The sequence below is a fragment of the Gopherus flavomarginatus genome, chromosome 1 (assembly GCF_025201925.1).
Source record: "Gopherus flavomarginatus isolate rGopFla2 chromosome 1, rGopFla2.mat.asm, whole genome shotgun sequence".
In the NCBI taxonomy this organism is placed as follows: domain Eukaryota; kingdom Metazoa; phylum Chordata; order Testudines; family Testudinidae; genus Gopherus; species Gopherus flavomarginatus.
This window is the reverse complement of record NC_066617.1, coordinates 324,506,984-324,524,409: the sequence shown is the minus strand read 5'-3', so window position 1 is coordinate 324,524,409 and position 17,426 is coordinate 324,506,984. Positions and strand designations below refer to the sequence as shown.

The 17,426-nt window shown below is 38.9% G+C and overlaps 1 protein-coding gene across 1 annotated transcript in view; it reads left to right on the top strand.

The window, feature by feature from the left end:
* The window catches only part of RXFP2 (relaxin family peptide receptor 2), a 44,695-nt gene extending 29,703 nt beyond the window's left edge, over positions 1-14,992 (top strand). The window contains 10 exon segments of the mRNA XM_050937901.1: positions 3,225-3,321; positions 7,233-7,311; positions 7,313-7,463; positions 8,526-8,555; positions 8,558-8,806; positions 8,809-8,889; positions 9,945-9,953; positions 13,326-13,426; positions 13,428-13,527; positions 14,757-14,992. Coding sequence (XP_050793858.1) covers positions 3,225-3,321; positions 7,233-7,311; positions 7,313-7,463; positions 8,526-8,555; positions 8,558-8,806; positions 8,809-8,889; positions 9,945-9,953; positions 13,326-13,426; positions 13,428-13,527; positions 14,757-14,992 — 1,133 coding nt within the window.
* The last annotated feature ends 2,434 nt before the right edge of the window (positions 14,993-17,426 follow it).

The following is a 17,426-nucleotide window of genomic DNA, read 5'->3' as shown; positions in this document are numbered from 1 at the left end:
AAGTGGAGGAAGCCGCAGAAAGCTGATTTAGACTGGGACAAAGAGCACGGGGGACAGAGGTCCCTGAACGAAATGCCCCCAAAAGAACCCAGGACTTAAAAACCCTCCTGAGAGCCAAAGCAAGTCAGAGATCAACAGTGGACCCTAGATGGCCTGTGCACAGGACAGAACTCCTATCTACCCTTCTTCCTCTTCTTCTTACGTTATACCCAGCCTTGGCCAGCCTTGGGTTGTGCGTGTGTGAGTATGAAAGTGGGTTAGGGCATGGGCACTAACGCTTTCTTCCTTCCTCTGAGTGACATGGGGAGCACCCTGCACTCACTGCTGTTATTTTATTAATAAAGCTTTGCAATTTAGTCACTTGGTGTGCTCCTTCATCTCCTCCCCTAATGATCCGGTGGCCTCAGCTCCTGTTCTTTTTATAAATCTGTCACACTGCTATATGCTATTGTTAACTATAATGTGTCTTTCAAAAATGGATTCCTTTAAGATATCAGCAGGGAACCTGAACATGGTGATGAATATAGAAATCACTGAACTGGGGCATTTATTTAAAATCTAATCAATACACTAAGTTTTGACTGATCTAACAAGCTTTACATCTGTAGTTATTTGAACTATACACTCTTTGTGAGTGTACAGTCTTTTGAACAGTAGTTTCCAAAGCAAGGCAGAAACTACATTTTCTAAATCATTTCAGACTGTTTGGACTCAAAGACTTTTGTATATTTTGGGGACAGCAAGGGGAGGTTGTCTTTTTTGTTTTTTGTTTGTTTTGCTTTTTTTACATTTTTGGTATCCTTAAAATGTTTTCTGTTATAATTTGCTGAAAGTAGTGCCATAAAGAATTGGATATCTGGCATATTTACAATATTCTATTGGACTCCCTTCATTTGTTTATAAACATGTTGTATTCTTTAAGGATTTCAAAGCACAATAACCCTAATAATCAGCCAGGAAATCATAGTTCTTTGAGACTGAGATCTCATATCATTGGACACTTAAATTAGTGAATCCCAGATGAGTGGAGACAAAACATATATTATATATGACATATGGAAATAGTAAATAGTCCAATATGGCACCATCAAGCGCTTTCTTTAATGACCTGAAAATCAAAAAGGAATCCTACAAAATATGAAAATGTGGACAAATTGCTAAGGAGGAGTATAAACAAAACATACAAGCTTGTGAGGACAAATCAGAAAGGCTAAGGTGCAAAATGAGTTACGCCTAACAAGGGACATAAAAGGCAATCAGAAGAGGCTCTTTAAATACGTTAGGAGCAAGAAAAAGACAGAAGAACTACACTTTCCTTTACTTAGTGGGAAAGGTGACCCCTTAACAGATGACATCAAGAAGGCTGAGGTGTTTAATGGCTATTTTGCTTCAGTCTTCACTAAAAAGGTTAAAGGAGACCAGCTACTGAACACACTTAACAAGAGGGAAAGAAAGCAAGCCATAATAGGAAAAGAACAGGTTAAAGAATATTTAGATGTTAGATGTATTCAAGTCAGCAGGGACTGATGAAATTCATCTGAAGATACTTAAGGAACTAGCTGAAAAAATCTCAGAACTGTTAGCAATTATCTTTGAGAACGCCTGGAGGATGGGTGAAATCCTCTGGGACTGGAGAAGGGCAAACATAGTGCCTGTCTCTAAAAAGGGGAACAAAAAGGACCTGGAATATGATAGATCAGTTAGCCTAACTTCAATACTTGGAAAAATATTGGAACAAATTATTAAGCAATAGATATGTAAGCATCTAGTGGATAATAGGGTTATAAGGAATAGCCAGCATGGAATTTGTCGAGAACAAATCCTGCCAAGCCAACCTAATTTCCTTCTTTGGTAGGGTTACTGGCCCAGTGGATGGGGAAGAAGCAGTAGACATGATATATCTTGATTTTTAGTAAAGGCTTTTGACACAGTCCCCCATGACATTCTCATAAGCAAACTCTGGGAAATGTGGTCTAGATTAAATTACTATGAGGTGGGTGCACAACTGGTTGAAAGATCATGTTCAAAGCATACTTAATAATGGTTTGCTATCAGACTGGGAGGGTGTATCTACTGTGGCTTTGCAGGGATCAGTCCTGGGTCCAGTACTATATTTTCTTTAATGGCTTGGATAATGGAATGGAGAATATGATTACAGAATTTGTGGATGACCCCAAGCTGGGAGGGGTTGCAAGCACTTTGAAGGTCAGGATTAGAATTCAAAATGACCTTGACAAATTGCAGAATTGGTCTGAAATCAACAAGATGAAATTCAATAAAGACAAGAGCAAAGTACTACACTTAAGAAGGAAAAGTCAAATGTACAACTGCAAAATGGGAAATAACAGGCTAGGTGGTAGCACTGCTGAAAAGGATCTGGGGGTTATATTGGATAACAACTTGAATGTAAATCAACAATGTGATGAGTTGTGATAACGGCTAATATCATTCTGAGGTGTGTTAACAAGAAAGTCGTATGTCAGAGATGGGAAGTAATTGTCCTGCTCTACTTGGCATAGGTGAGGCCTGAGCTAGAGTACTGTGTCCAGTTCTGGGTGCTATGTTTAGGAAAGATGTAAGCAAATTGCAGAGAACCCAGAGGAAAGTAATGAAAATGATAAAAGATTTTAAAAAACCTATCCTATGAGGAAAGGTTAAAAACACTGGGCATGTCTAGTCTTGAGAAAAGAAGACTGAGGGGGGACTTGAGAATAGTCTTCAAATTTGTTAAGTGTTTTATTTTATTAGAGAGGCTATGATCAATTGTCCTCCACGTCCACTGAAGGTAGGACAAGAAGTAATAGGTTTAATATGCAGCAAGAGAGAGTTAGGTAAGATATTAGGAAAATCTTTCTAACTATAAGGGTAGTTAAGCTCTGGAATAGGCTTCCAAGGGAGGTTGTAGGATCCTCTTAATTGGAGGTTTTTAAGAACAGGTTGGACAAACACCTGTCAGGGATGGTCTAGGTTTACTAGACAATTTAGCACAGGAGCCTGGACTTGATGACATCAAGGTAGCTTCAGTCCTATCCATTTCTATGATTCTATACTCTTCCATAAACAAGCTGACTGTGATGAAAGAAATACTAAGAGTAGTCTTGTTGAAATAGCATACAGTGCATTGTGCACAGGCTACTTATTACCCTGTGATTTGGGATATACACTTGTTCGTGTAATTCAGGACGTGATAACTAAAATAAAACTATTTTAAAGTTTGTTTATAGATAACGAAATTTACTTCTTTTCCAGAGACCTGGAAACTATAGAGATTTCAAATATAAATTCAAGAATTTTTCAGCCCCTGAGGAACCTTTCCTACATGTATGTATGGAAAATAGCAGACATCATGGTGACATTTCTTTAACTTATACGAATGTACAAAGTAGCTCTGATTATTAAGTCTTTCCATATTATTAAATACTAAAATATTTGTTACAAAGGAGTCCTGTTTCTGCAAAAAATATTAAATATATCATTTTATATGCATAAAATAAAGAAAAATACATTTCTCCATGTAATTCATATTTCCATAGGGCATCACCCTCTGTTCCCCGCACAATAACTTCTTTTATGACATGAGGGAGGGATTTCTGCCTGATTACTTGGAGTTACACATACTTCTGAGAAGCAGAATAGCTCTTCAAGTGCTTAACATCATAAGAGAGGTAGAGTTACCCAAAAATTTACTGTATGCAAAGAGTACATATATTTTGGCTGGGGGAAGAGCTATATATGTTTGTGCAGACAGTTTCACTTGACGATTTTCCTCTACTGTCTTGTCTCCATAGCTTCATAACATGTCATAGCTTGTAGTATTATTGCAGTGTTTCCCAAACTTGGACGCCACTGGTTTAGAGAAAGTCCCTGGCGGGCCGGGCCGGTTTGTTTACCTGCCGCGTCCACGGGTCCGGCCGATTGCGGCTCCTACTGGCTGCGATTAGTCACTCCAGGCCAATGGGAGCTGCTGGAAGCTGCAGCCAGCACATCCGTCAGCCCGCGCCGCTTCCAGCAGCTCCTATTGGCCTGGAGCGGTGAACCACGGCCAGTGGGAGCCGCGATCGGCTGGTCCTGTGGATGCAACAGGTAAACAAACCAGCCCATCCCGACAGGGGCTTTCCCTAAACAAGAGACGTCCCAAGTTTGGGAAACACTGTACTATTGGATGCCTCTGAACTACAAAACACTTTTTCCCCCCTGTTTTTGAGAAAGAGGACCCCAGCTTAGGGATCATGTTTTCTCTCACCTCATTGACCCCTGCCAGGACACATGCCACAAGGTCTCTCTCCTCTTCAAGGCAGTAACTATAGGGTCAATCCCACTCTAACTGAACATCTTTAATCTTTTGCTCTAGCACTTCATTCTCGGCTACCCTTTTTTTTCTTTTGTGGCTCCCTCATAATATTCACATTTGCTACCTCTGTACCGTGTCATACAATGTAAGCAGTCTGCAGCAAGTGTGCAGTGTTCTTTGCTTTGTTTCTAGAGCTCAAATTGTATTCTGTCTGACATCCCTCACCTCTTCTTGAAAACCGAAAGCTTCATAATTTTCCCAGTTCTCCCATGCCCTCAAAGTGTGAAACTTAAATTGATTTCTGTATGATTGGCAGACCCACCCACTAAACGGCTGGGCCACACCTACATGCTGTCATTTGGCATAGCAACTTTCATACATTTCACAATAATTTCAGAAAATTAGTGTCTTCTCATGAATATTTTCCCATTTTAATTTTGTTGCATATTTGTATCTTTCATGTTTTTATACATTTGATATTCATTAACAATTTATTATCCATGTGCATCATTTCACAAATAGAGTGGGAAGTTTTACGATTACAGATGGATACAAACACAGATAAAATGTTTGATTTTGGAATTTGATTTTTATGCCAATATTTTGTTACTGCCCTATAGGCCCCTAACTCAGCAAAGCGCTTAAGCACAGGCTTAACTTCAAGCATGTGCCTAAAGCATTTCGCAAAGTGCTTAACCAAATATTTAAATCTCACTGAAGTCAATGGGACCTAACATGCTTAAAATTTAGCATATGCTTAAGTGCTTTGATGTATTAGGGCCTTTATGCCCAGTCCTGCAACTCTTATTCATGCTAGTAGTTCCACTGAAAACAGAGGAACTATTTGCTTGACTAAGGGTTAGATGATTAGAGACTTTGTTTGCTGTTGGTGGTAAGAGTATTATTATGATTCTGCATGATTCACAATATTAATGTTGAATTATGTACAAAAAATTACTGCATTCAAATATAAAACAATGTAAAACTTTAGAACCTACAAGTCCACTCAGTCCTACTTCTTGTTCAGGCAATCGCTCAGACAATAAAGTTTGGTTACAATTTGCTGGAGATAATGCTGCCCATGTCTTGTTTACAATGTCACCTGAAAGTGAGAACGGGCATTTACATGGCACTGTTGTAGATGGCATCGCAAGACATTTACGTGCCAGATGCACTAAAGATTCATACTTTCATGCTTCAACTACCGTTCCAGAATACACACATCCAAGCTCATGACGGGTTCCACTCAATAACGATCCAAAGCAGAGTGGACAGACACATGTTCATTTTCACCATCTGAGTCAGATGCCACCAGCAGAAGGTTAATTTTCTTTTTTGGTGGTTTGAGTTCTGTAGTTTCCGCATCGGAGTGTTGCTCTTTTAAGACATCTGAAAGCATTCTCCTGTACCTCTCAGATTTTGGAAGGCACTTCAGATTCTTAAACCTTGGGTCAAGTGCTGTATCTATCCTTAGAAATCTCACATTGGTACCTTCTTTGCATTTTGCCAAATCTGCTGTGAAAGTGTTCTTAAAATGAACACGTGCTGGGTCATTATCCAACACTGCAATAACATGAAATATACGGGAGAATGCAGGTAAAACAGAACAGGAGACATACAATTCTCCCTCACGGAGTTGTCACAAATTTAATTAACACATTATTTTTTTAATGAGCATCATCAGCATGGAAGCATGTCCTCTGGAATGGCGGCCAAAGTATGAAGGGGTATATGAATGTTTAGTGTATCTGACATGTAAATACCTTGCAGCATCAGCTACAGAAGTGCTATGCGAGCACCAATGTTCTCATTTTCAGGTGACGTTGTAAGTAAGAAGCAGTCAGCAGTATCTTCCGTAAATTTAAACAAACTTGTGACTCGCTGAAGAAGAAGTAGGACTGAGTTGACTTGTAGGTGCTAAAGTTTTACATTGTTTTATTTTTGAGTGCAGTTATGTAACAAAAAAAATCTATATTTGTAAGTTACACTTTCATGATAAAGAGATTGCACTTCAGTATTTGTATGAGGTGAATTGAAATATACTATTTCTTTTATCATTTTTACAGTGCAAATATTTGTAATAAAATATAATATAAAGTGAGCACTCTGTACTCTGTGTTGTAATAGAAATCAATATATTTGAAAATGTAGAAGAACATCCAAAAATATTTAATAAATTTCAATTGGCATTCTATTGTTTAACAGTGCTATTAATCACCATTAATTTTTTTAATCACCATTAATTTTTTGAGTTAATCGCATGAGTTAACTGCGATTAATCGACAGCCCTAATGTCAATAGTTTTAAACTTACTATTATTTTTAGCATAGATTGGGAATGAGCTTTTCTGCACACACCGTTCTGCAGAAAAGGCCTTCCTCAGAAACCACATTCCATCTGGCCTAAGAAGTTAGAATTGTCAGAAACTCGGTAACATACATGAGACCCAGTCTGCTGAGGGCCTTAAAAGTCAACTATTAGCTTATAGTCAGTCCACACACACCAGCGGTCTGTTAATGCAGACAGCAAAGTAGTGTCTGGGCAAAATCTTTTCTGCCAAGACATGGTAACAGATCTGCATCTTTGCCAACCTAGTATGAAGAAAAGAAAGGCAGCAGAATTGGATTAGTGCAAAGGGATACATTAGGTTCACCAGATCGAAGTAGCCACATTCTCAAAACAAAACCAGCTTTGAACTGATCTGACAAAAAGCCTTCTAATATCAGCCACAGATCAAGGGCTACACCTTGGCTGCATGTTACACTGACTAATGCGAAATGCTATTCACATTACACCTCCTACTTAAACCAATAGGCATAATTTTGGTTGTTAGAATTTTCTCTCTTTCACGTCTTTATGTGTAATTGCATATCTAATACATAGCTGTGACTTTGACCTATGCTTGAACAGCAATTTTATATGTTCATTTCTTTGCTTTCAGCTATTTCAGAAAGTTTCGGTATTGTTCCTATGCACTCCACGTGCGAATGTGCACACCATTAACATATGGGATTTCATCATTTTGAGAACCTCTTGGCTAATAATGTTCTGCGAGTATTTGTCTGGGCCATAGCTTGTGTTACCTGTTTTGGAAATCTTTTTGTCACCAGAATGAGATCATTTATCAGAGCTGAAAACAAGACGCACACCATGTCTATCAAAATGTTGTGTTGTAAGTATATATTAGTGGTATTATTTTTAAATCAAACTGACAGACCCCTGTACTATGTATATTTGAGTATTCAACCATTTATATTATAGATAAAATAATAAGCAATGCATTAACTTCAAAATATTAATAAACTTTTCTGTTTTATCCCATTTTCCAATATTCTAAATATAAGCAGAAAGTTGCTTTTAACCCTTAAATTCAAATGGTCAAGAAGAATCTATGCAGCCTAATGGTTTCACTTTATTAATTTTACTGCTAATTTTACATCCAAGAAAACAGAAAGGTTAACCAGTACTAGACTGGCTATTGCATGCATTGTGCCATGCCGTCTTATTCTTCTCAGTTTTGGCACTAGCAACTAGTAAACTTCACTGTGGTTTATAAATTCCATGTTTCATAATTAGCCAGAAAGTTATATTGACTCCAAATTAATGCACCATATTTTGTCTAACAATAATTTGGAATTAAGAGCCTGCATTTGAACAATATTAACACAGGGCCAAAATTAGATACGCTATAAACAAGTGCAACTTCCTTAAAGTCAATTTATACTAGTTTCCGTTTATAAAGTGAGTGTGTGATGCTGCCCTCTTCTAGCCTCTAGAGAGGATATGGAATCTGATTCTAAGAGAATTCTGCTTTGACTCCAGTAGTGCTAGCTTGTAGTTTCATCTCCCTATCTGTATGTGATTTTCAAATGAGAGGTGTCGGTTACCTGCAGTTCATAGATTTACCACAGTGCCATAACCCAGCACTCATGGCATGATCTCAGCCTAGGGTGACCAGATGTCCCAATTTTATAGGGACAGTCCAGATTTTTGGGTCTTTTTCTTATATAGGTACCTATTACCCCACACCCCGTCCCGATTTTTCACCTTGCTATCTGGTCACCCTATTTTAGCCACTTCCATCAAATTCATTCTAATGTCACAAACCCTGGGTTAAATTACATTATTGCATACGTCAGCCAGGATCTGGCCAATTCTAAGAACATTTTTAGTATATAAATCTTTAAATTTAATTACTATTTTTAATAAACTGTGAAAATTTCTTTTTAAATAGGTTTTGATTTTCTGATGGGTGTGTAGTTGTTCTCATTGGAGCCTTTGACATTAAATACCGTGGACAAAATAAAAAATATGCTGTGCTGTGGATGGAGAGTTTACCATGTCATATCATGGGTTTCCTGGCCATGTTTTCTACAGAGGTCTCTGTCTTGTTGTTGACATATCTGACTTTGGAAAAATATTTAGTAATTGTCTTTCCCTTCAGTAATATCCGACCAGGAAAGCATCAGACAATAATAATCCTTGTATCTATATGGTTTATTGGATTTGTAATAGCAATATCACATTTTGGGATGAAGAAATTGGAGGCAAGGGGTATTCTCTTGGGATTTTTCTTGGTAAGTTTAATATTTTCATATGTCTTAATTACTTGTTTATTTTATTGCACTTCAAAAACTGATTTCCAGGCTACAGCAAACTCATGTATAGTAGATATATTTTTACAGTGGTTCCAATGATTGTTCAGCAGGCTTCCTGCTTCTGAAGTACTTAAATTTTTTTTCTGCTAGTTTTTGTGTCTTTTGCTAGTTGCTCTTCAAATTCCTTTTTGGCCTGTCTGCTTATACTTTTACACTTGACTTGCCAGTGTCTATGTTCCTTTTTTATTTTCCTCAGTAGGATTTGATCTCCTATTTTCAAAGATGTCTTTTTGTCTCTACCTGCCTCTTTTACTCTTTACTTTTACTTTTAACCCTTGTGGCATTTTTTTTTAGTCATCTTACTGTTGTTTTTTTATTTGGGGTATATTTATAGTTTGAGCCTCTGTTATGGTGTTGTTAAAAACTTTCCATGCAGCTTGCAGGCATTTTCCTCTTGTGATCATTCCTTTTAATTTCCATTTAACTAGCCTCCACATTTTTGTGTAGTTCCCCTTTAAGAAGTTAAATGCTACTCTGGTGGGTTTCTTCTGTATTTCCTCACTTATAAGGATGTTAAATTTAATTAAATTATGCTCACTATAACTGAGCAGTTCATCTATATTCACCTCTTGATCCAGAACCTGTGCTCCACTTAGGAAGTGCCTCTCCCCTTGTAGGTTCTAGGACTAGCTGCTCCAAGAAGCAGTCATAAATGAAGTCTAGAAATTTTATTTCTGCATCTCATCCTGACGTTACATGTACTCAGTCAATATGGGGATAGTGGAAATCCCCCATTTTTATTGGGGTTTCTGTTTATTTAGTCTCTGTAATTTTCATGAGTATGTCACAGTCACCATCCTGGTCAGGTGGTCGGTGGCATATTCCTGCTGTTATACTCTTGTTATTCAAGCATGGGATTTCTATTCATAGAGATTCTGTGGTACTGTTTGATTCAAGATTTTTACTCTATTTCACTCTATATTTCATTTCACATATAGTGCCACTCCCACACCAGTGCAACCTATTCAGTCATTCCTATATATTTTGTGCCCTAGTCTTACTGTGTCCCATTAAGAAACATTGTATCAGCAAGTTTCTGTAATGCCTATTATATCAATATCCTCATTTAATACCAGGCACTCAAGTTCACCCATCTTAGTATTTAGATTTCTAGCATTTGTAAAATTTGTGACTATTTAGGTGTCTGCCTTAATGTGATGTAATTGAATGGGACTCCTTTCTGTTTGACTGTTTTTTCTTCAGTTCCTTCCTGTACTTTATCAACTTCTATCCTCTCCTCTTATTAAGATATAGATTATCCCCTTTAATAAATCCTCCCCTAAGGGATGTGTCTGTTCAAACCATGTGCTCCTCTGCACCTGTCAGCTTTCCCCCAGTTCTGACTTAAAAAATCCCTCTATGACCTTTTTAATTTTACATGCCAGCAATCCGGTTCCATTTTAGTTTAGGTAGAGCCCAACCTTCCTATAAAAACTCCTCCTTTCCTAAAAGATTCTCCAGTCCCTAATAAACCTAAATCTATCCTCTGAACACTATCATCTCATCCACACATTGAGACCCTGAAGTTCTGCCTGTATAATTGGCCCTGCATGGGGAACTGGAAGCATTTTCCAGAATGCTACCAAGGAGGTCCTGAATTTTAATCACTTACCTTGCAGCCGAAATTTGGCCTCCAGGACCTCTCCTCTACCTTTCTACCTAATATACCATGGCCACTGTCTGCTCCCAGCACTGCATATAAGTCTGTCTAGATGTTTCGATAAGTCTGCAATCTTTGCACCTGGCAGACAATTCACCATGCAGTTCTTCCAATCATCACACATCCAACTATCTATATTGCTAATAATCAAATCCCCCATTACTATTACCTGTCTTTTCCTAATAACATGGGGCCACTCCCCCAGAGAAGTATCCTTAGTATTCCTGCACAGTAATGGGGGGCCCTGTCCATGGAGAGGTATCCTCTGTGTTCCTCTACAAAAGGATTTTTATCCAAGTCCACTTTACAGTCCACAAGTAGGAGTTGCATGCGTATCAGCTGGCATGATTCTGTGCTAACTTTTGAAACATTTTCTTGTCTACCTTTATGTGCAGCTCTGCTCCCTCCATGCTCTTTTCTGCAAGAGAGGAGCACATGGCCCTTGGGGAGGCGGGTTGGATTTCTGTAACCACATCCTATGTTTATAATACATACATATATTTGTTAATATTTGTCATACTATGGAACAATAACTTTTTAAATAAAGGGGTTCAATGAAAGGACAGAAAATAGTTGTTAATGAGAAGGATCTTACACAGGAGGCAATTGAGAACAAACAAGGTCTTATTAATGTATTTATAATGAATTTATTATTGTCAAATTTTAATATCAATAAAATATTTATAATAAATCATCTTCCACAAAAGAATTTTAATAGCACTGAAAACAATATTCACTCCTCCTTGGATTTTTGATACTTTAAAAAGGGATTGGGGGGGACAATCTAAAATAAACCCCAAAATTTGCAAACAGTGTTTGTGGATGGAATAATTTAAACACGTGAATCAGCGACCTCTGAATTTTTCTATTTTAATGAGCCGGTCCTACTGTGAATGCAGCAAAAATAAAAGTGTATCTAAAACAGGTCCTATTTCTGCAACCCTGGTCATGCAAATAGTCCTTACTCAACAGAGTCATCCCATGTATGTCAATGGGATTTTCTGTATGAGTACAGACTGTTCACATAATACTTACTTGAGCCAAGGTTGTAGACTAGTGAGTCCCAAGTAAAAATGACTAAGGCTCTGATTCAGCAGAGTATTTATATATGTGCATTGCTCATGTGCTTAAAGTATCATATACGAACCAGTAGGGCTACTTATGTGGTTAATGTTACACACTGCTTTAGAATCTTGCTAAACTGGGGCCTAAAACAAAAACAAAAATTATCTCTTCATTTGCCTGAGCTTGCACTAAAACCTCCTTGGAAGAGCTCAAGATCTCGCAAAAAGGTCATTCTCTTAGTTCCAGGAAAACTGCCTCAAACCAAAATAGTTTAGTGTAGCAAGAACACAGAAGAGAGTTATCTTCCCTCACCAACAACTGCTGTGTCCTTTTATATTTACAGCTCAGAACATTTGCAATGAACATGGAAATGCAGTATTTCCCAAATCAGTGCTAAGTATAATGGGTTTCTCAGCAGGATGCCTCTTCATAGAAGATTTCCATCATTCATTTTTTGGTTCTGGTTTCGAAAAAAGAGGCGAGGCCTTCTTTGCGAGCTCATACCTGCCAAGTGGCATTGCCTGAAGCTTTTTTTTTTTTCTTTTTCCTTTTAACTGAACAGGGGATTGCTACATAAAAGTTTGACGTAGTCTGTGGAAAGTTTCTTGCCCTCACACTTGTGACTCAGGAGGGGAGTGTGAGTCTGGACAAACATCAACCCTATATTTTTGTTTATAGTTATTTTTTGCCTGTTTTGCTAAAAGAAAACCTGCGAACAGTGACCAAGAGTCAAAAATTGGGGATAATTGTTAAATATAAATATTTTGGCAGTGTATGAATGTTGCTTAGGGAATGTGGGGCAGAGGGAAGACAGTGTGCCAAGAGTTTGACTAATACTCAGTCTTTGGCATGGTGGGGTATATTTCATACTAGAGTTTTTATTTATTTTTTTTATGGCTGCTTATTCCCTGTTCAATTTGTAGCCTAGCTAGGGAAATGATTCCTCAGATTCGCTGTGTTAATCTTATATGACTGCTATTATACTGCACCTAAGTTATCTCTTTTTGTAATTTGCTGGTTTGATCCCTTATGATCCCCAGTGAGGGCTAGGTTGAATGGTGGTTGGGGATGCCTGATTTTACTCATTTATAAAGTGGAAAGGTTTCAAAAGATTTGAAACCATCATGTTGTGCATACAGTGCAGCTATGTACAGGAAAGGTCCTAAGCCTTTGCCAGCCTGAGCAGAAAGAGTTTTCTGCACCCCATAGAGCAGCAAAACAAAACAAAAAAATTCACAAGTGGCACAGCGATATGGCACCCCCTGGAAATTGGTGCCTAGACTGACTGCCCTGCTTGCTGGCCCCTAGAATTGGTTGTGACTACATAATTGGATTATGTTATTCTTGTTAGCTATATCCCTGCCCCTACTTCTTTCCCTCCTTTTGTTTGCTACACTCACTTGTGTCTTGTATAAAATTAGATTCTACACTCTTCACAGAATGGACCACGTCTTCCTATGTATGTATGTGAGGTGGCAGTTTGCAGATGATGCAAAATTACTCTAGATCAGAGGGTCCCCAAACTGTGGGGTGCACACCTCTAGGAGGGCACAGAGGAACGTTCAGGGGGTGCAGCTGGGGTCTGGTTCAGCCCTTATGGGCTCCACCCAGCTCTGCTCCTGGCCCTGGCCCTGGCCCTAACTCCAGCCAGTAGTGTTTGCATATGTCAGAATGTTTTACTCCATTCAAAAAACTGCCCTTCAGACATCAGAAGTAAGAAGCAACATTCACGTGGATGTTGCTGTAGCCAATCAGGTTTGTTTGTTTGTTTATAGTATTCACTGACTCCATCTGCTGGATTTCTGTCTTTGTTATAAAAATCCTCTCCCTATTCCAGGTAAATCCAGCCATCTGTTTGAAAATGTGATTTCTTATTTCTTCTTTGGTTAAAGTTTCAAATATTTCTACAGGTCTGAACCCTGCAATGCTTGCCCAGTGCTCCTTCAAGCAAAACTCTCATTGACTTTGGGAGGAGTATTGTCTGAAGAAGGATTTAAGGATTATGCTGTCGGGATTTAAATATTTGTCAAAACATTTGACTTCATTGCATTCAGAAATTAGATTCAAACTAAGGCATGCCCCTCTCAAAATTCAAGTAAGCAACTGAGCACTCACCTGAATTATAGTGACAAAGCTCTTGTACTGTGATGGCTACAAAATCTCACAATACATAAAATAAGTCCAGTTGTTTGCCCACTTGGAAAATATAAGTATGCCAAGGCTTTTTTAGCCAATTCGAACTCCAAACACTGACAGATCCCTAACCATTCAACTATTGACAGATAATGCTTTAATAAAAGCACCTTGCCTTTCCATTATACTACTAGAAAACTGACATCTCACATTTTGCATAAAGTCAGGTAAATAGCTTTCACCATGAAGCAAAGAAAGGCATAATGCAAACACCGCAGACTGTCAGGAAACCAACTGATTGCCTGGAAAAAGATTTGTATCCCAGTAGGAAAACTGGTTAAACTTGGATGGTTGAAAACAAATTGTGGTTCTCATATATGTGTTCCAGCTGGCCTATTTCCCTCATGTCTTAGGCCCTAGTTCAGGAAAGCATCCCAATTCAGGACAGCACTTGAGCACATGTTTAACTTTAAGAGCTAGGTATCGGTATTAGTATTAGTAATGTCTGTTATTTGATTAAGTCCCATTGAAGTCAATGGAATTTAAGCACATGCTTAAGTACTGTCCTGGCTAAAGATGGACTTAAGCACGTTAAAGTGTTTTGCTAAATCAGGGCTTTATTTCAATAGACAGCAAGTAAATATACAAGAGAGTAGTTAGCCGTAGCACACAGGTTAACAACCTAGCTTTTGTGAAATATGTTCAGTTTTATGCCTTTTCCCCTCTTCCATTAGAAACCATGTTATGCTTAATAAAGAACCCAATAGATAGTGTTGTATTCAAGCCCTTTTCTTATAAAAATGATTTTATATTATAGTTCTGAAAAATTCAATACAGCAAAAGGTGTTGAGTTTAAAATACACTACGTTGTTGCTTCTACGTATTTCATACCAAAAGAAAATGCTGATTATCTTCTTAAATTCTGCATTTCATTGTGATTTTTTTCTAGGCACTGTCACTTTCTGGATAGTGATATTTATTCTGCCAATAAATGGTGCCTTGAACCCAGTTCTCTACACTCCCACCACCACTTTCTTTAAGGAGAAGTTAAAGCAGTTACTGCAGAAACATCAAAGGAGGTTGGTTTTCAAAAATGACAGAAAAAACTTGGCTACTTCAATAGTATGACCAGATGATTCGCTAAGTCATGCCTCCTCTCTTAGACTTGGATTTTTAAACAAATAACTTTTGGAGGCTGAGTAAATAAATTAATTTACAAATGATGGTTTCTCAGCAAGAGCATGAGAATTGAAAGTACCAGAATTAGTTATGTTAATCTTTTTGAGATTCATTTTGAAATGTCTTTGTCATTACCATCTTTGTATTCATCTTCCTGTAAGATAAAATGACAGCTGTTGCTTTTATCATTTCAGTTTCATGTAAAGGTTTCAGTGCAAGCACATGGTGTGTTGGGGCTGAAAATAATGAGGCATTTTCATTATTCATCCCACTCCCCATGAAGCCCTAATTCCTGATGGAATGGCAGAGACTAAATTAACTTGTCCTTACAGACACTAAGTGGCGCGAGGGGGAGAGGAGGAAGAGATGAATTGGAGTAGGCATTAAACTTTACACTCTGAAATATTTTAGACAGTATTATAAGGTTTGAGATCATGCAGGAGTGATCCTATTGTCATCAGGAAAATTGGAAGCAGAACTAGTCTAAAATGACAGAGCAGCTGTGACTTTTCAGCACTGACTCTCAAGGTCAAGATTAGGTACAATTCAGAAGGTAATGAGAGGTTGGAACCTGAATTTAAAAAGGCAACCACTACATTTAGTCAGTAGCCATCTAAGTGTAGGATTGCCATTGGCCACTTCCGAAGGGATCACCAGATGACAATATGTCCTTTCAAATTTCTACTTCAGTGTACTCCCCTAGAAATACTGCAAAAGTGATTCATGCCAGTACAGGACTGCCATGAAGCAGTGCCAAGCAGGCAAAAATCTGGTGTCACAGCTCATATAGCTAGGCGCCTCTTGTCTTATCCTTCAGTTAATGTGCACTAACCCAGAAGCCACATGCATTTTTTTTTAATTTGCCAAATGGTGTCCATACTTTCACTCACTTCAGTTTCTAAAGAATCTCTAAAGTGATTTTTGGCAATTATACTAGTAATTCCCAATTATTGTCTCTGTAACATTGAATAGATATAGATGAAGGAGTCTCCAAAAGTACTTTGCCTCAGTGAGATTGCACTGTACATTGCATGGTGTGACTCTGGCTAATATTTCTCACCATGGGTCAGATAGACTGCTGGGCAGAGTGTCAGCATACTTTCTATGTGCCACGTATGTTCTAGTTAAAGTCCTGTGGGACTTATGTAACATGTAGGCTTTGTGCTTGCTCTCTGCACAGAGATTAATTTCTTTTAGCACATAAGGTAACCAGTCAATCACATAGGACATCAGAGTGTTGTGGTTTTTTTTAAATAAACCAGATGCTAAAAGTAAAATGAAACTGGGTTAACCTGCCCCTCCCCACTGTTCAAAGATAGAGCTAAGTAGGCCCCAGTAGGAACCTACATTTTTTGTTTTGTTGTTTTGTTTTGTTAAGTGCTTGCTAGAGCTGAAATCATTTGTGATGGGACACCGTTTCTGCCCAGCCTGCTTCAGGTTCCCTCACTAAGATCTGACAATCACTGAAAGCTGGGTGAAACCTCAAGAGACTGACCTGCAGAGGTCACAGCAGAAAGGCAGGTGGCAGCTGGCAAGGGCAACCAGCAGAGCCGCAAGCAGATGCCTGGTGGAGTGGTCAGCAGAGCAACGAGCGGCTGGCGAGGCAGCCAGTGAAATGGTGGCTGGCTAGGTGGCCTGCTAGAGCAAGCGCTCAGATGGCAGAGCAAGCAAAGTGTCTTCTTCACTGGGTGGCAGGTGAACTCATGCAGATGCACCTCTGAACCCTGAGTCCTCACCGACTAAGGACATCTACTGTGAGTGGGGTGTGATGAGGGAGCAGAGAGGGGCACAGAAAAGGAACTTTCGGTTGTAGAACTCAAGAACATGAAGCAGAAGACACAGCTCCACGCACTCTGGGGTGGGTGACCTGCTCACAGTTTTATGATTATGAATGCAGCTTGTGGCATTTTCCCTAAGTAATGTCAGGTGACTTCCCTCCTTTCATTAAAAGTTTCTTTTCTACACTCAGACTCTGTGCTTGTGAGTGGGGAAGTATAGCCTCTCAGATGTGCCCAAGGGTGGTGTGTAATTTTCCCAGGTTCCTGGGTGGGGGCTTGAGCTGGTTCTGAGTTGTATTGTTGAAAAGGAACCCCTAGATATTGAACCAAGCCCTGCTTGCTGCCAGCTCCACCAGGCAGAAGGGCTACAACAGCAATGTGCTATATCAACCGGCAAGGGATACTAAGATCATCCCCACTCTATCAGGAAGCCATACTTCTATGGGAATGCTGCATTCTGCACCAGATCACACTGGTAGCTCTGCACCTTTCTGATCTTCAGAACACCCTGGCAGGCCAGCTCAGTAGGGATTTCCAGAAAACCACACATGATCTCTCAAGGACTCAGTTCTGCAGAACATCTTTTGCAAATGCAGTTTCCCAAAAGTAAGCCTGTTTGCAGAGCTTCCTTCCTGGTTTCTGAATATAGCTCCCCCCTTTGA